The 19,545-nt window shown below is 38.7% G+C and overlaps 1 protein-coding gene across 2 annotated transcripts; it reads left to right on the plus strand.

Moving 5' to 3' along the window:
• The first annotated feature begins 489 nt into the window (after nt 1-489).
• On the plus strand, nt 490-19,327 carry noctb (nocturnin b). 2 transcript variants are annotated; one of them, XM_057332743.1, is made up of 4 exons: nt 490-708; nt 2,557-2,767; nt 17,232-17,507; nt 17,995-19,327. In XM_057332743.1, exons 3-4 carry the CDS (start codon nt 17,240-17,242, stop codon nt 18,849-18,851), a joined length of 1,125 nt encoding a protein of 374 aa, XP_057188726.1. In that variant the 5' UTR covers nt 490-708; nt 2,557-2,767; nt 17,232-17,239; the 3' UTR covers nt 18,852-19,327. The 2 variants fall into 2 exon arrangements, with proteins under 2 accessions (XP_057188726.1, XP_057188725.1); XM_057332742.1 differs by lacking the exons at nt 490-708; nt 2,557-2,767 and adding an exon at nt 12,109-12,240.
• Nucleotides 19,328-19,545: the final 218 nt, after the last annotated feature.

Consider the following 19,545-nt stretch of genomic DNA (forward strand, 5'->3'; position numbering starts at 1 on the left):
AAATGTCAAACAAATTAAACATCCGGTTTTATCAAAAACTCTAATCCGGCCTGAGGGCCTGTCGGCAGACGTACCCGCATCAGTTTCCAAATGGCAGTTGGCCTTGGGCAAGGAAGTGCTAAAAACATAAATGTCTGATTTTGCCAATAAAAGGCTTGTCATTCATAGATCGATGCTCCAGCTTCACAGTGTAAAAAATAATGAAGTGTGCACGCGCGTGTGTCCTCACACATCAGTCAATTACAACATCCTTGAAAAAAGGACAAGGACTGAAATAGTGACGCATGGAAGACGGAACTGCGCACACATTCAAACACATTCACGGCAGTCTCATGTAGAAGCTTGGCTGTTATTGCCAGCAGCAACAGCATCATATATTGATTTCCACCGAGAGGAATCTGTGGCAGTGACATGGGGAGAAGGAGAAAACGCGAGCGCGAGAAACTTTTGATTGGCATGCAAAGGATAAAGTGAGCTGAGAGAGAGAGAGAGAGAGAGAGAGCGAGAGAGAGAGAGCGAGAGAGAGCGAGATTATTAAGAGTTATTAAGTGTGTGCCCAGTAGGTTGAAGATGGAGGTAATCTGTAATCTTTCAGTCTTGCCCTTCGTGATCCACTGTCGTTTTATCCGGATGACCAGATGGCCCCTGTGCTCTCTTTCATCCGACTCTGGGAACGACAAGGACAGAAAGGGAGACTGCAAAAGGAAGGTAAGCGGATGAAAGACATCTTCCTTTATCTGGTGGATAGACACAGCTCTAGACACAGAGCATAGACACATTTTTAGTAGTAAGGAACAGACAAAACATCGAACTGCAGGTGAACTTACTCTCCACACAGTCTGCTTAGCTTCCAGATGTGATCTTATACTATCTTGGTTTAGTAAAAATGATCAGAAGCATTTCAGACAGGAACCACTCCGAGATCAAAACAGGGTGCCCTTAGAAACCGAATACAGATTCAGCTAATAGAAATGGAGCTGAATGCAGATTTGTTGAGTGCGTCACATAAGACTTAAGAATTGTACATGCTGGAGTACATCTCTCCTTTTTTCATTCCCTCTCTTCTTTACCCTGCCAACAGAACATTTTTAAGAGTCTAAATGGAGACACAGTATAGCTCATATCTTGAGGAATCTAATTTTCCTTGATTTTTTTAGATTAAAGGCTTCAGTGTACTATGAAAACTTACTGATATTTTCATAACTTCAAAAATTGCTCTCCAGATCAAAAAAGCCAGTGAAATGAAGCTATAAAAATGCCTTAAGGGCTGCTTGCACAAAAAAAAACTAGAACTAAAACAATAGACAATCATATTTCTTATTGAAAGCTTGTGAAGGGCAAGCTTAAATTTAAATAAATTTTCATTGGCTGTTAATGTTTCGTCTCATCAGCTAGAACAAAAAATTACTCGTATTGTTAACGTTCTGCCTCTGTCTTTTGCTTTTAGTACATATGGATGTTCAACGATTAATTGCATCCAAAATAACTGCGTTTACATAATAAATGTCTGTGCACTATGCATGTTTATGTTTGTATTTATGAACACATACATGTATATATTTAGAATATTTTTGCACGTATATATTAACATTTTAAATCAAATATTTTAAAATAATTCATACGTTTAAAGTAAATATTATTGTATTTAAACATTATTCGTTTTATTTTTTTTCTTAAATATATACATGAGTATGTGTTTTTGTATAAATACAGAATTTATATGCACAGTACACATATTATTTTTTTAATAAAAAAACTTTTATTCTTGATGCGATTAATCGTTGAACAGCCCTATTAGAACATAATATATCGTTCTTGGTGTGAATGGTTTTAACTTCATAATCTATAGAAAACATTATCATGTGACCCCAAATGAATATTCGGTGACCTAGAACTTCATGCAGTCACAATAAGGTAAAAAGTTATTAATACTCCCGAATACACCAAAAGTGGAAAAGTGAAAAACTTCTGGCTGTTTACAGCAATGGCAAAAAAACCTTAATATCTTAATAATCGACAGCAAACTTACAGCAGGTGAGTAAAAATGCAGCGCTGTTACTCATTTCCCACGAAAAGAGAATATTTCCATAAGAGTCTTGAACACACAACTGCGATAAACATGTTGCTTAATTACGAAAGGCGAAGAGAAATGAAAAACAAAGCATATTTGCTGTTAGCGATAAAACACTTCACATAATAACTCGACTTCAGACAAAAAAATGTTCATGATATGACTCTTCGCAGGAACACAAGGCTACCTTGGTACTGTAAAAAGCCAGTAACAGATATTAATACCACGGTACAGATCGATCACTATATTAATATGCTACATTTAAGTTTTACTATGATATTGTAGTAACAATAACATCAAGTTATTGTTAATGCATTAGAATGATACCATTTGCAAAAAAACAACAACATTGTAAGTACAGTGCTATGGCAGAGATTCAATTAGTTTTTAAGGTTAAAAATAACATACATTTGTGCCCTGTATCTGTCCTTTAGAGTCTCTCTGACATTCACAGTTAACTAACAACCTCTCCTTTCTCTTCTCAGCATAATCTGACAGTTTTCCTGTCAACCGTGTCAGAAGAACGGGATTAGAGATGAAAGAGAACAGGAACGGAGGGACTGAGAAAGGAAAGAAAGAATGGAGGGGTCGACAAACAGGTCATGTCCCAACTATTATCCTGGCTCTGGCGTTAGTCATTAGCGTAGCAGTGACAGTGAAGACCTCAGGGGGATCGATTGTGAGGACAGATTCACTGTGAGTATGAGTTTCACCATAATCTTCACCATGAATTATTTCAACCTTGGGGTATCCTATAGGTTAAAAATGAGGTAATTAAAGTGAGAACATGACAAAAATCGGAATCTGTTTTACTGAAACGTCACCGTTCAGCTGATGGCACCACGAGAACGCACGCAGTCCAGAGACGTTCTCCGCTGACTGTCCCGAGCTGTGATGGCAAAGTCGGCTGACGGGAAAAACTACAGTACAGTCCGTTTTACACAGTACTTCAAAACACAAATGAGCCACTTGCAAAATTATTAATAACTTAATACTTTATGAGAGCAACAACAAATACAACAATAGCTAAACAGTTTGTGGAATTGACTCTTCAAAGAAAACAAACATCTAAAAATTGTTCTTGCTTTCTTGAATGGTCTGAAATGTTAGTTTGTCTGGATATTTGGAAACTTGTTTGGAAAAAGTCATGACTTTCACAAATTCAACTCATGCTGCTGCCATCGGCACAGAAATTACACTTCACCTTTACAATACATGAAATATCTCAATCCAAACTCCACCGACACTCCACCAGTTTATTTTTCTTGTTTTCACCCTTTCTTTTCTCTGTTAATTTATAGATTTATTTTCCTATTCCCTTGTCTTGCTATAACAAATTATGCTTTAGGTAACCTAATGTGGTATAATTCATCATCCCCCTCACTGTTCTTATAAATCTGCCTCCATCTTGCCTACATGCTTCATTAAACCTCATAAACTACACGCTCAGTGGAATCCAAAGAGAAATTAGTTTTAGAGATTATGGCCTACCTGAACAAGCATGTCTGAATGCAATACATTTGCACAACCAACCATACATATTTATCTGTTCATCTTTTCTTTGTTAATCAAAACAAAGCACGTATCGTTTGCTGCTGATCTATAGTGTTTATATATGCCCAGGCAGGGACTTGAACTCCAATGACATAAAGCAAAATTAGGGTACAATTTTGCTAAATAAATCGCAACCTTGTTGAACCTACACAATTTCAGATATGTAAGGCAACAGACATTTAACAATGACGATAAATCGCTTTACCTCACCTTCAGTTGCTGTCTTCTTCTTTATGTTTTTGAAATGTTATAACAGGCTTCTTTTGTTATGGCCTCCAGCACTTGTTATTTATAAGCAAGATGTTATTAAAACAACACAACCGAAAAGGGTTTTAACTGTAATTAAAATTATTCACCCAGTTTTATTACGAATTAAACAAATTTGGGCCTCATTCATGAAACATTCGTAAATATATGAGTGAATTCAGATCTTCCCGAACACTTTCCTCCGGATTTACAAATACTTCGTAAACGTCAGATTTGATAGTAAAATGTGTGTATGTTAATGAATTCCAATCACTCGTAAACAACAGGGCGCGCATGCACGCTCATTCACAATTAGCATAATCCCCGCCTATGAATTACAGCTACGCAAATTACGTATCTAGGTATGCCGGAATCCTCTGGACTTCATTATCTAGTTTGGCTACATTATATTGCATAAATGCATAAGATACTAATAGGCTACATGCTTACCAATAAATTAATCAATTAAACTGTGTCCACCAAAGCGTTTTTAGCCAGCTAAAATAATAATACCTGGTGCTCTTCTGAAAACGACCAGCTGGTGGCGCCTGAGAACTCTTTGGGGGCACTGCGCTTTATTCCGGAGATGCGTTGGTTGATGTGATTTAGAATATCGGAAAACAGTTAGCCTACTTGTAACTAGTATCTTATTTTAAAGAATATTACTTAATATGAAAATGCAGTAACCATTCATATTAACTTCTGCATTGTTGTGTATAATGGTTGGTCAATTTAGCGTTTGTCCCGCCTCTTCTCCACTGTGATTCGACGGCTGTGTAAAAAAGGACAGTGACGAGCTCTGCGTTTTCCTCAAATTTAAAAAGTAAATAAATCATAAAAGACAGGGCCAAAGAACTCGTGAAATATCATTATGATACATAGTGCATCAAAATGCAGTGTCATCAGTTTGTCTAAAAGAATACAGAAAGTTACGTGCGGTTTTACGCACTATTTACACGTGGTATTGAGCGTGTACATTTCTTTCGTAACAACTAACATTTTGAAAATACGAACATTTTCATGAATACGAAAATTTGCGTCAAAACGACTTCATGAACGATTTACACAAAAAATCGTTCTGCTCGTGTTTCATGGATGAGGCCCAATGTGCTTAAACTCTAAATGAGGATGTTGTTTTAAATGAATCAGATGAAAGTTAGGGTGGGGCTACAAAGTATTTTCAGTAGTTTTTTCTTGCCTGTGTGTTAATTTTAATAGAATTGAAAAAGGCTGTAAACGTTTCTCTGTGTAATTCAAGTTGCGATTGCCTTCTTTTCCGTATCGTGACGTATATCCGAGTGAAACGGCTTCTGAAATTAGAAAAAAATGTAGGGCGGGGCTTTATTTTGCCCTTCCCTTTTTGATTGGTTTGGCCCTGGAGGGGAGTGCTAAAAATACCTGGCCATTGGACAGTCAGTATAGTCCTACCTCTTTTTTGTTGCTGATGTCATGTGGTGAAGAGTTGTTGTTGAGAGGGGGAGAGGAGCTTAACGTTTTTGATTAAAAATTACAAGTGCAAATGAATTTAAAAAAATAATGGTGTGCATGGATAAATCATTTATAATAATCACAGCAACACAAACACTTAGAATTTTCCTGTTTGATTGCATGGTGACTTTAAAAATGCCAAAGTGCAGTGCCCTTAACACACACTAAACCCACACTCTTCTGCTTCTGAGCGGTATTCACGGCTAAGCATACCCCATCATGCATCATGTTCTGGATATAAATCAAGAGACTTTAGAAACATTGAAGAATCATAGAAATCATCCGATTTAATGAATCGATTATTTAAGGTAAATGTGTCCATAACCTGATTCCTTTACAGGTTGTTGTTCGGTTACCTACATTCTTCAAAATATCTTCTTTTGAAATGTTATGGCTTCTTACCTGCCATGTTGAGAGCCAGGCAAAAATACAGGGTTAGAAATGCACGTTTATCTTCTAGACTCTGCTTTGTCAGGCAAGATTATCTGAGTCAAACAATATGAATCAATAGTTTAGATTTCTGTCAAGTTTATTTTAACAAAGTTAATAGAAGTTGGTAGCTTCCTAACTAGCACCGAATATAAACACATAGTTTATATTCATGACATTGTGGTAGAAAAGCTGTCTTTCTTGAAACAAACTCATTTAATTCAAGCAAACTTTTAAGTTTGGCAATCATAAATGAATAAACGTACCCCTCCAGCGATCACTGTAAACACTGTGAGGTATCTGCATGCTGCTGTCGCTCAACAGGCAGTTGCAGGTGATTGGTTGCAGCAGTTGTAGGATGAGTAAAACTGTAACACATCAAAAACTAGTAAGTAGTGATACTGAGTAAAGTCAGGACAGCTATTTGAATGTACTATTTTAAATAGCACAGAAGAGGTAGACACTGTGAAGCAAGAATAAGTTCACTGTTTTCACGTTTCTGTGCAGTTTTTTATTCGAGTTCCGGATGCGGATTTTTGAAACTGTTGTTAATACAAAATATAAGACTGTTCTTCTTGAAATAAATTATAGGAGGTTCGTAAGAATGTTCCTGCGATTGAAGTGCGATTCTCAAACAATTTTCAAAGGTTCTCTAAAGAACATATTTATTTTGTTCATGAAAATAAAATGACATGCTTTGTCAATGATTACACTCGCCTGCTTGTGAGGAAAAAGTATATTTATCTATCCAATAAACTTTAATTTGCAATAAACTTTTATTTGTGTAACAAGCACCTCACATTCTCGTATATATATATATATATATAATTATAATTATATATATATTATACATATATATATTAGCATGCGATGTGTTAAACCAAAGATAATATATATTTACAAGATGCGCCACTGCCATTACAATGAATGGGGAGGAATGTAACACTCAATATGGTCTGAAGCGACTTTAAAAAAAGGTGATTTTTAGCAAACCAAAGTTATGGTACAGTACATGTCAGGTTTAATTATTGATAAGAAATATGCTATTTTATTTATATTTTAGAAATATCTGCCTTCCACCATTCAAGGAGTTAGGACTGTTGACTTGCAATGATGTAAATAGCTGCCCAGAGGCACCGAGTGGCACGACTTCCGTAAACTGACTTTGGTTAAAGGCATTAATGATCTCACATTAGCTAAAATGTTAGCTAGCGTATAATATTCTCTTCATTGTAATATGTGTTGTTTGTCATAATATTTGTGACCCTCTCTGTTTCGAGTCGCATTCCTACTGAAAAAAAGCCTAAGCTGGTTCAAGCTGGTTTCCCAGCCTCATTTTGGCTGGTTAAGCAGGCTGATTTTAGATTCTGCCCACTTTTTGATTGGTTAATCTGGTATTAGAATTTAAGAAAGATGGCAGTTAAGAAGAATTTTCTTCTTAAGAATGTTTTATGAATCCGGCCCCTGGTCCTCTTCCTGCAGTGATGTGTCCAGCTCTTTTCTAACATCCTTAAAAAAGAGAAACAATTATCATATTTATGTTCTGATCTGTCATTTACCTGAACTACGACAAACTGAACTGAACTCACATCTGGAGCTCCTGGCCCCTGAAAACCATCTGTGTTGCAGGATCTGCTCTAGTGTTGGTCGTTCGGCTGGATCACGGGCTAGACACATCTCAACAACACTACGGCATTCTGTAGAAGATTAAGAAAGAGAGCTGGTTAGTTATTGTCGATCACGCGGCTTTACCTTATATCCATTCTCATGACCTAAACTGGAGTATATCAAATCTCTGAGGATATAATTGTAAAATGTCAGTGGTAAACATTTAGGGTCAGTCCCCAATGTTTCTGTCATGCTTATCAATGCTTCCTTTTCTTGTCAGTAGTGCTTTTCACCCACCTCTGGATACGTAAGGATTCTTAAACAGGATCTCCGCTGAATCTGTAAATGGCAAACACCCATTCACCATCTCGTAAAGGATCAATCCTAAATGCCAGACGTTTGCAGGGATGGCATGAAACGTGGGCTTGCTTAAGATCTCGGGTGGGCAATAAGAAGGTGCGCCTGTAGGAAAGACATTTCAGAGTGTCAGAGCGAATCTGTGAAACAATCGCATGAGATACACCTTTGCACACCGTCACTGCCGGCTCACCTCTATAGTCATTCTTCTGGTAGCCAGCAGTGGTGAAGAGCTGACCGCAGCTGAAGTCAATTAGCTTGAGGTCTAATGTGTTGGTGTTGATCAGGATGTTGGCTGGATGAATGTCCGTGTGAAAGACGCCGTGCTCAATGCAGTCTTGCAACGCCTGTACCGCCTGAACCATCAGATGACATGCCATCGATTCAATTAGTATCTCCTGATCCAAGATGTAATCCTCCAACGTCTTGCTGGGATGAGGGTACTCTATAATGATGGTTATGTTGTAGGGGTCTTCAAACCACTCGAGCATCTTTATCACACAGCGGCTTACAGGATCTCGTCTCATCATAAGCATCAGCGCTACTTCTGTCAGCAGAGGTTTGAAATGGCCAGGCTAGAGACAAGAGATCAAGAGAAGGTTACTTGGATATGCGTAACTTTTTCCATTAAAAAAAACTTTGAATTTATGTATTATCTTACACATGCATATTATATTTATATTGATATATTTGGATTAACTTTCATGCTTTCATCCATGCAGATACGATCAAAAGAGTCATGCCTGCTCAAAGCTCTGAGGTTTCTTACATTGTATATAGTTGAGCTTATGCATGTTTAATAAATAAATATTCAAAAATTTTGTCAACTCACAATAACAAGATGAGAGTCGTCTTCATACTTGGACAAGAACTTGATGGCGACCTGCAAAGAAAACAGAAAAAAAATAAAACCTGAAAAGAACGTTCTTAGAACGTTATTTTTTGGTTCCCAAAAAATAACCAAAAGGGAACCAAAAACTAACGGTAGGGGAACATTCTGTGTTTGCTGGGATAGTGTTTAGTTTTAAAACAAAATGTCAATCCCCAATTATTTATGGTACATTATCAGTATTTTCAATATGATTGCTTGATTGTTGTATGAAGGTTGTAATACAGTTTGTAATGTGTAGACTATTATATTTATAGTGTTATTAAGCAAAATATTATCCAGTGTTTGTATATTAATGATACTAACTGCAAGAAAATAATTGTCTGTATGGGAAGGATAGTAATTGGTTTCTAAATAGAAGATAAAAAGTCACAAAACCACCAGAAGGGCTGAAAGCCTGCTTCGACTGCACTGTGATTGGAGTATTTTTGAAGCTGCTGCTTCCCGATCTGGACAAGCTCACAGAGACTGTAACGTCACACATGAGTTTCTGTGAGGACATGTGCATTCCTACCAGGACATATGTAACATATAACAACGACAAACCATGGTTCACACCAAAACTCAGACAGCTTCGCCAGGCCAAAGAGGATGCCTACAGGAGTGGGGACAGAATCTTGTACAATCAGGCCAAGAACACACTGACAAAGGAAATTAGAGTGGCTAAGAAGAGCTACTCTAAAACGCTGGAAAACCAGTTTTCAGCAAACGACCCTGTCTCGGTGTGGAAAGGCCTGAAAGACATTACAAACTACAAGACACCACCCCCCAGCACTGAGGCAAATCAACAGCTTGCTGATGACCTCAATGAGTTTTACTGTAGATTTGAAACCCCCGGTCTCACACCCCACACTGACCACCTCTCTACACAACCATCAACACCTCCAGCTACCCCCCTCTCATCCCCTTCTGCACTTCAGATTAGTGAAGATAATGTGCGTCTGGTCTTTAGGAAACAAAAGAGAAGGAAAGCACCAGGCCTAGACGGTGTTTCACCAGCCTGTCTGAAATCCTGTGCTTACCAGCTGGCCCCTATTTTTTCACAGATCTTCAACTGGAGCTGTGCAAAGTCCCTTCCTGCTTCAAACGCTCCACCATTATTCCCATCCCAAAGAAATTCAAAATCACGTTGCCTTAACATCTGTGGCCATGAAGTCATTTGAAAGACTGGTGTTGGCTAACCTGAAAGACATCACGGGACCTTTACTGTACCCCCCTTCAGTTTGCTTACCGACCAAACAGGTCTGTGGATGATGCAGTCAACATGGGACTGCCGTATTACCCTACAACATCTGGACAGACCAGGGAATTATGCAAGGATCCTGTTTGTGGACTTCAGTTCAGCCTTTAACACCATCGTCCCAACACTCCTCCAGACCAAACTAAACCACCTCTCTGTTCCTAGTTCTGCCTGTCAATGGATCACCAGCTTTCTGACAGACAGGCAACAGCTAGTTAGAATTGGTAAATTCACATCCAACAGCCGTACCATCAGCACCGGTGCCCCCCAGGGATGTGTGCTTTCCCCACTGCTCTTCTCCCTGTACACCAACGACTGCACCTCTACTGACCCCTCTGACAAGCTCCTGAAGTTCGCAGACGACACTACAGTTATTGACCTCATCCAGGACGTTGACGAGTCTGCTTACAGAAGTGAGGTTGAGCAGCTGGCTGTCTGGTGCAGTCATAACAACCTGGAGCTTAACACCTTAAAAACAGTGGAGATGATAGTGGAAACACCCCGCCACTCCCCCTACTCACCATCATGAACAGCACTGTGGCCGCAGTAGAGTCATTCAGGTTCCTGGGCACCACCATCTCACAGGACCTAAAGTGGGACATTCACATTGACTTTATTGTCAAAAAGGCCCAGCAAAGGCTGTACTTCCTTCTCCAGCTGAGGAAGTTCAACCTGCCACAGGAGCTGCTCTTACAGTTGTACTCAGCTGTCATTGAATCCGTCCTCTGTACTTCCATAACTGTCTGGTTTGGCTCAGCTGCAAAAACTGACCTCCGAAGACTACAACGGATAGTCCGGACTGCTTAGCGAATCACTGGCACAACCCTCCCCAATCTACAAGCACTGTACTCATCCAGAGTGAGTAAAAGAACTCGTAAAATCACTCTGGACCCCTCACACCCCGCACACTTTTATCTGAACTGCTGCCGACTGGTCGGCGCTACAAAGCAATGAGCACCAAAACAGTCAGACATAGGAAAAGTTTCTTCCCTCAGGCCATCTACCTCTTGAACAGTTAAATGTTCTACTGTGCAATAAAAACACGTGCAATACACAACTGTATACTCATATTTATTATACGTATGTTGTTGATATAATATTCAGCTATCCACATATCTCTGCATAACTTGTATATAACAGTATAATTTGTATATAGCACATCTGTACATCCAATATACTGCCTATTGTCCTTTTGTATAATATTGTCCTTTCTGTAAAATGTGTATTTATTGTTTACGTTTTGTTACCTGTGCCTTGTCACTTTTTTAACCTGTATGTGCACTGGAAGCTTCTGTCATTAAGACAAATTCCTTGTGTGTCCAAGCACACTTGGCAATAAAGCTCTTTCTGATTCTGATTCTGAAAGACCTTCAAAGTGTATATGAAGGCAGGACATGACCTTATGATTAATACATCTCTTCAGTGTCTCTAAAACAGGGCTTATTTTACGATTTTGAGATATAATGAAAGTTGTTTTTAAGCACAAACAAGTGTTTTCATGCCCTAATTCAAGCATGAAACGAATCAACTTCTTGAACTCAAGTCTGAGTAAAACACTACAGAAATTGCTGAAATATATGAATTTAATGAAAGTCGGGTACAGGTGCCAAACTAAAAGAAACGTATAGTCTCAGTCTGAGAAGTCACGTTTTCAGACATCTGATGCATGATGAACATTTAACTGGAAACACTTCAGCAGATTCGAAGTCGTCGTCTGTTTGGATGAATGAAAAATGAAGAAACGCCCCTTCTGTGCTCTGCAGAGACCGAGGATACTCACACTTGCGGTCTTGGCCACTCGAGACTGCTTGCAGATGACAGGAAGAAAGTGTGCAAGACTGTCCCATGTTTTAAATGACTAAATTGCTGCCCGGATTGCGTCGTTGACACGTGGTGCGTGTTACTTTTTACAGCGCTGCGGAGGATGGACCAATTATAGCCGTGTGTGATAACTGTGATTACAAGATAACCCTTGTTTTATATTTAAAAATTGTTGGGGGTCTCCATTTATTAAATCTAATTATAACGAAATATTTAATTAATTAATATAAATATAATTTAAAAATATAAACTTTTTAGCAAAGAGATTTCCATGATGCACACACAGAAGGATACTATTGGGGATGGATTCGCCTCGTTCCCCCTTGATGAAGATTATTGAATGTCTATGCAACGCTGTATCGACCCGGTAGGTGGCAGTCTAACTCCGCCGATCAGAGATCAGTTCATCCTATGACCTTGCTTTTGGTTCACAGCTGTGTTTTGTAGCGAGCGTACGCCTGAGATCACACGCAGGCTGATTGTATCGATACTTACAGTAACTGACCGACCAGAGGAACAGTATTTGACGCCAATTTGGTGAGTGATAAAAAGGCTACGTTTAGCCACGCTTAGCTTTGATAGAACTGTACTGTATCGTGTGCTTTCTGTTTCTACCGTATGTCCGTGGTAGCGCAAGTTAGTAGACGCAGTCTGTTCACCAAAGTAGCCAACTCAAACGTGATGTATCATAATGTAATGAATCATAAGGTTTCTGTAGATCAATAGGCTCACATTGCGTTAGCGAAGCAGAGTTCGTGGGTTCGATCCCAGGGAATTATGTGACTTACAAATGCATAACAGCAGCTCGTGCTATAATAGCGATACTTTACGCAACGTGTTAAATGTGCTTACTTGTTGAACTTATCATTAGTTTATCGGTAAAGATAAGATCTTTAACTGTAACTATAATAAAATACTGTACATGTCAGATGCTACTACAAATAATTAAACGTAAAAATTGGGGATGTGCCAATAGATATGTTTGCCTATGGCGATTATTATAATATTATATCTCTAATAAATCAGTAATCTAGCCCATCCTATTTTATCATAGTTTTTCCCACGACCTCTCCCCAGCTGTCCTAGGTTTCATGACACAGATAGCATTAGGTCACTTAGGGGTCAGACAGCAGGGATCTGATGGATCTCATGAATGAAGACCCAATGTCTTGATTTACACACCCTTGATCTCACGCATAGAGTATCACATAAAGTTGAATCCCCCTTGAGATACATTTTGATTTATCATTGTAGTAGTGGTGCTGTAATCCCAGGAGAGTGCTGTGCACTTGCTCATTCTGTTTGTGTTGTTAATGAAGCTATTTTTGATCTGTGACTTTTAAAAGTGACCTCAAGTTTTAAATTGAAGGCCACACAAAGCAGAAAGGAATGGAGTGATTATCATTGGCATTGCTGTGATATCAGTACAAGATGTTCCCATCTGTATCTGAATATTGTAAATGCTTAGGTCAACAGTTTCTGTTGGACCCATCTGCAAAGCTCTTACACAAAAGAGTAAACAAACATTGTTTACAAAATTAAACATGGTGGCACTGTGGTACTCTTGTGGTGTCAGATGGCAGTGCCATAGTCATTTTATATATACTGTGGTACAGAGTGATAACAATGGTAAGGTACCACTGTATGGTACATGATGCTCCAGGTTGAAGGTTGCCAAACATTCGATTAACTAAATTTGAAGTTGTTTGTGGCTACTGAAAAATAATTTCTTAAAATTGCACTGACAAAAATTAAATATACTATAGATCACTTCACAAGGCGTAAACAACCCTAGTCCAGAACCACTTCCTGTTTTATTTATTTATTTTCATTTCGCTTCTATAATTAATCTTAAATATGTTTGTTTAACATTTTGATTCAGTTCTAAATCTTCTGTCGGTTGTATTTTGTTGTTACGTTTGTGTAGCGTTAAAAAACTGAAACAGGAAGTGCTTCTGCACTGGCGTTGTTTACATTTTGCGAAATTGTCTGTAGACATGTTCCATGGTTTTACTCATATCTTTGACGTTTCTATTCCTAGAAATCACAGTTTTAAAATTCCATGATATTTTTGTTTCCATGACTGATGAAATCTTTTAAAAAATACTTTACAGTTGCTCTACCATAGCAAATGCCTAAACACACGGTAATATTGGGTAGCTCTTTTTAGTAGAGGATTGTATAGAGGTTTCGTATTAACATGGCTAACGTAAGACATTCACGTGACATAAACATAGTAAGTTGTGTTATTGTGACCTATAAACCAATTACTCTACCAATCAGAAGTTGACAAACATGTATATTAAGAATCTTTAAATCTAAAGTTGTATGCTGAAATGTTTGATTTTATTTCAGACGATATAAGTAGACAAAAATACAATTGTGACAACATGTTGATTTCTTTCTTCATTCATTTCATTTCTTTTATTTAAAAACAATCTGTGCAAAGGGTGGCTACATTGAAGATGCAAAAATATATCTGTTAAAACAATACAACTTTACTGTAAAAATCAAAAGGGAAAATTGTGTGTGGAGGGGGATTCATTTAAAATCAGCAAGTGACTCTTTTGACTGGTGCTGGTGTACCCTTGCAGAATTTCCTTTTATGACAAGTTACACAGAGTCGTTCTCAGTTAAACAAATTACACCATATGTGCTGAAATTGGCATTTGTCACACTTCACCAGAACTTGAAGATGTGGTTTGTTGGCTAAGTGTGTGCGTGCGTGGCACGCGCATGCTTGTGTTTGTGTATGCACATCTGTGTTGTTTCCATTGTTACTACTTCCTTCCTATGAAGTTGCATGTGTATAGTTTGTCTACATTACGTGCATAAAATCACATGTGGTAACATGGTTATATTGTGTGTGTACCCTCTAACAACTTGCTCAATCTTGTAACAATCTGTGCACTCACTTGTGTGCGAGTCTATATGGTCTCCTGGCGTCTCAAGCCTATAATCTCAGTCCGACAGAAGCTGTTTAACACACAGCCAGTGGTGCATTTCTGCACAACTTCAAGAATGGAGGTTGTTGGTAAGATAAGCGATATTATTTTCCTATTAATGAAATGTGTGGAATTATAGTTGGTTACGTTGGTGTTTACTTTCTACTATTTCGTGATCTGCTATTCACCTGTGCAACTTGGGTTTACACTAATGAATTTGTAAAGTGACTTATTATGTGTTACAAATCCGATGTCACATGTATAGACCTTTTTCTTAGGTCTTAAGATAAAAACTGCATAAAGTCTATTTTGGGTTTATGGTTATGTCATAATTCTTGCAAAGACACATTATTAGTAGGACCCTGGTACAAGATGGTAACAGATAGTCACTTATAGTCACTGTCGTAGTCACTTTGTATCTCCGAAACAACAAGTTTTTTTAGAATAATGAAATACAGTATAATAAATACTATTACATACATACTGTAGTTAAAGGGGTCATATGACACGGCCAAAAACGAATATAATCCTTTGTTAGAAATGTAATGCAATGTGTATACAGGATTTAAGGTTCAAAAACGCTGTATTTTCCACATACCGTGCATGTTTGTATCTCCTCTTCGCCCCGCCTCTCTGAAACGCGCAGATTTTTTACAAAGCTCATCGCTCTGAAAAGCGAGGTGTGCTATGATTGGCCAGTTAAAATCAGTGTGTAGTGATTGGTCGAATACTGCAAGCGTGTGACGGGAATGTAACGCCTCTTACCATATTTGGAACATCAGGTTCCAAAGCAATTGTACTGACAGGTACGCCCACCTTACTTGCGTATACATTTGGGCGGTCTTCGTCAAATCATACCACGAACTGACGTAGATTTGTGGGGGTGTGGTTACACGAGATGTTTCAGGCAGGTCTGGGTGAGCATTCGCTTTTAGATAGAATGCATCTTTTGTTCCGACACTTTAGTTTTGGCAATTTTCTGTGTCTAATACATGCATTGGCAACTTATAACACACCAACGACACAGAAAAACACGTGTTCGCACCATATGACCCCTTTAACAAGATCTTTGGATTACTCTACATCGGTAATATTTGCAAAACCCAAGCCATGCAGAGTATTATTTACATTGTTCTCCATTTTAAAGAAGTACAATACGTTCACATGCTTTAACTTTATTTTATTTTAGTTTGTAGTGTTTTGCTGTATTCATGTTCCTAGAAGCAAAGAAGCAAACAAAGTCTGTTTGGAAATCAAGCCCGGTGACATTTTTATTTGTACTAAAGATGTCAAATAGTTATTTAGACATTATATTGTGATGAAAAGTAGTTAAAGTGGTGGATACGTGGATGATAAAAGTGTACTGTACACAATTCCCAGTGGAAGAATATTTTCTGGGTCTTTACAACCAAGATATTATACTTATTGCAGATTGTGACTGGGGAATCACCTTCAAATTTGACAGGATGCTATATTTATTACAAGCAGTAAAAATGTTTCAGTGGTCTGAGTGTCCATTCATTACACATATTATCAATATTTTACTTCAAAATTGAAAACAATGTAACCCTGTTTAGTGTTTATTCACTCAGCGAAATGCATTATGTATATACAGTAAAAGCCATTACTAGTGCTTATCTGAATTCAGTTTGCCTTTTCTCCTTGAATATGTTTAATTTCATCGTCTCAGTAGCATCTCTCAACAGTGAGCAACAGAAATCTCCATTGATCTACAGAGCCGAGAAGCAACTGAGTTAGCACCTAATGAAGAGTTAATCATGGATGTTCAGTTGATTAAGGCCAACATGACCTTACCAGTGACCTACAGACCCACAGTAGAGTTCTTGTGTAACCAACCGGCACATTCTTTTGAATGGAAAAAGTCTACACCTGTGAATATGTATGGTACTGAGACTGAGATCAATGGAGCTATTACATGCATGAACGCCTTTCGGCTCAGAGTGCAGGGTGTCTGGCTGTCAGCTCGTGTTTGACCGATGCTGCATGCTGCTCGGTGTAACCATATGTCTGCTGCCCTAAGACGACAGGTGTGACACAGTGGGCGTGGCTTCTAGTAGAAATGTTGCCATGGTTGCTGTACTGTTGGCTGCTAGTAGACGTTTTTCCTACAGGACACAATTGAATAAGGTAGTTATTCACCCTAGCGTCTTTCAAACCTGTCTGTGACTCTTTGTTCTGTGGAATACAAATTAAGATATTTTGAGAAATGATCAGTGGTTTTGTGTCCATGCAATGAAAGTCAAAGGGGACCATTGTTGTTTGGTTACCAACGTTCTTCAAAATATCTTCTTTTGTGTTCTGCAGAATAAACTCAGACAGGTTTGGAATGACAGGAGATTGTGTCAAAAATGAAAGAAATGTCATTTTTGGTTGAACGTTTTCTCTAAATGGCAATACTTGGGGATGTGCCTGGTTTTGATTTATACAGTATAGTCCAAAATGTATATAATTGATGTTACCATCTACACTTACTTATATTCTTTTCACATTTTGACCTTTGTGGCTATATTCCTGGTAGATTGTGGAACGATGCTAATATGCCAATTGTTTTATTTCTTGTAGTGTGTTCCATGGGCAGCAGCACTAGTAGTTTGTATAGTGCGCTGGCGAAGACCATCAGCAGCCCTGCTCTCTCTCAGCCGTGTGGCTCTGGGTACAATCCAAATAGCGACCTGGATTTGCATCAGGACCCGGTGGACCCTTTGGAGCTGCTGCGAGAATGTAAAGAGGTTCTGAGAAACCGGCCAGCGCGACTGCATAGAACCTTCGTTCAGACCGGGCATTGGGACTCGAGGCAGATGCAGATCAGAGTTATGCAGTGGAATGTACTTGCACAAGGTGTAAAGCTTGACTGTACATTCACATTTATAAAGAACGATAAAAACACCGTATGATTCATATTTCACATCATATCCAAGTGTACAAATGACATGTAATTGGATCATTTTTATGCTAGAAAGTATTTGAAAAAGTGTAATATCCTCTTATCAGATAATGCACTTATTGTCTTCTTTAAAGGGATAGTTCGACCAAAAATGATAATTCTGTCATCATTTATTCGCCCTCATGTCATTGCAAACCTGTATGCGTTTCTTTCTTCAGCTGAACACAAACGAAGATATTCTGAAGAACGTTGGTAACCAAACAACATTGACTTCCATTGTATGGTCACAAAACCACAGAGACATTTCTCAAAATATCTTCTTTTGTGTTCCACAGATACAGTCTTATACAGGTTTTGAATGGCATGAGGGTAAATAAATGATGCGAGAATTTTTATTTTGGGGTGATCTGTCCCTTTAATAAACACTCTCTCTCTTTGCAGCTCTCGGTGAAGGCATGGACAGTTTTGTGAAGTGCCCCCTGGATGCTCTGAACTGGCCTGAACGAAAGTATTTGATCCAGGAGGAGATCCTGACCTACAAACCTGACATCCTGTGTCTACAGGAAGTGGATCACTACTTTGACATGTTTCAGCCCATTCTGGCTAGTTTAGGCTACCAGAGCAGTTTCTGCCCCAAACCGTGGTCCCCGTGTCTGGATGTCGAGAACAACAATGGCCCTGATGGCTGTGCTCTGTTCTTCAACCACAAACGCTTCCAGTTGATAAACACGACGAACCTACGACTGTCTGCCATGATGCTTAAGACTAATCAGGTAGCGATCGTCGCTACGCTGCGTTGCCAAGCAACGGGACGGGCTTTCTGTGTCGCCGTAACGCATCTGAAGGCACGGAGCGGGTGGGAGGTCCTACGTAGCGCGCAAGGGTCGGATCTCCTGCTGAACCTGAGGAACATTGCACAGAGTGTGGGCACTGAAGAAAACGCAAACTCTGACGTTCCTCTGATAGTATGTGGTGATTTTAATGCAGAGCCAACAGAGGACGTCTACAGGAATTTTGCAACATCTAGTCTCGGATTGGACAGTGCATACAAGCATCTGAGCACGGACGGAAAAACAGAGCCACTTTACACAACGTGGAAGATCCGCCCAAGCGGGGAGAGCTGCCACACGCTGGATTACGTGTGGTATTCACACAGAGCGTTTCATGTTCACGCAGTTTTGGACTTTCCTACAGCAGAACAAATCGGACCAAACAGGCTGCCTTCTTATAACTACCCATCAGATCACCTCTCGCTCGTCTGTGACTTAAGCTTTAAGGATTTGACGCCTGTTTACTAATAAATCAACAGTTCAGACTTAATAGTTGTTTCGCAAGATGTTTAACAAGTTGCGCGCAACTTGGCAATGTTTCTACATGTTCTGTGTTGTTTTATAAATAATACTTGATGCAGTAAGTGCATTCTTAAAGGGACGGTTCACACAAAATAAACGTTCTGTCATTATTGATTTCTCATATTAAATCCAACTTTTTGTCAAATTTTGCTAAATACTTTGTTGTTCCACAAACACAAAGTAAATGATGACTGTTTTTATTTTGGGTGACATATTCCTTTTTTGTATGCACCTGACATTGAGAATGTAGGTTTAAATACAAAAAAAACTTTTTCAGGTAAAACTTGATTCAATTCATCTTCAGATATGATTGAACTTGATGAAGCTTATGTGCGTCCAACAAATGCGTTGTTGTATTCCTGTTGCAGACTTAAAGTAATAAATAAAACCAAATAGTTTGATCAAAAGTAATACGTCTTGTTCATTCAAGCAATAGAATTTTTTGTCACTAAAATAACAATGTCATGCACCATTAATGAATCACTGTCTTTGAGTAATATGCCCAAACTGCAAGTCGTTGACCATTTAGCAACAATCCGTTAATTGTCCTTCACCTGAGTGTTTCATCAGAGATGTAGTTTTATGCTTATCACCTCCTATCAAGATTAACATTTTTGCAAAGGACATTTTTTCAGGTAAC

The sequence above is a fragment of the Triplophysa rosa genome, linkage group LG4 (genome assembly GCF_024868665.1).
Source record: "Triplophysa rosa linkage group LG4, Trosa_1v2, whole genome shotgun sequence".
In the NCBI taxonomy this organism is placed as follows: Eukaryota; Metazoa; Chordata; class Actinopteri; order Cypriniformes; family Nemacheilidae; genus Triplophysa; species Triplophysa rosa.

Bases quoted from the DNA above. Each gene is read 5' to 3' on its own strand.
- noctb (XM_057332743.1), top strand. From the start codon at position 17,240: ATGGGCAGCAGCACTAGTAGTTTGTATAGTGCGCTGGCGAAGACCATC. The intron at 17,508-17,994 runs GTGTAAAGCTTG...CTCTCTTTGCAG, and splicing joins GTGGAATGTACTTGCACAAG to CTCTCGGTGAAGGCATGGAC.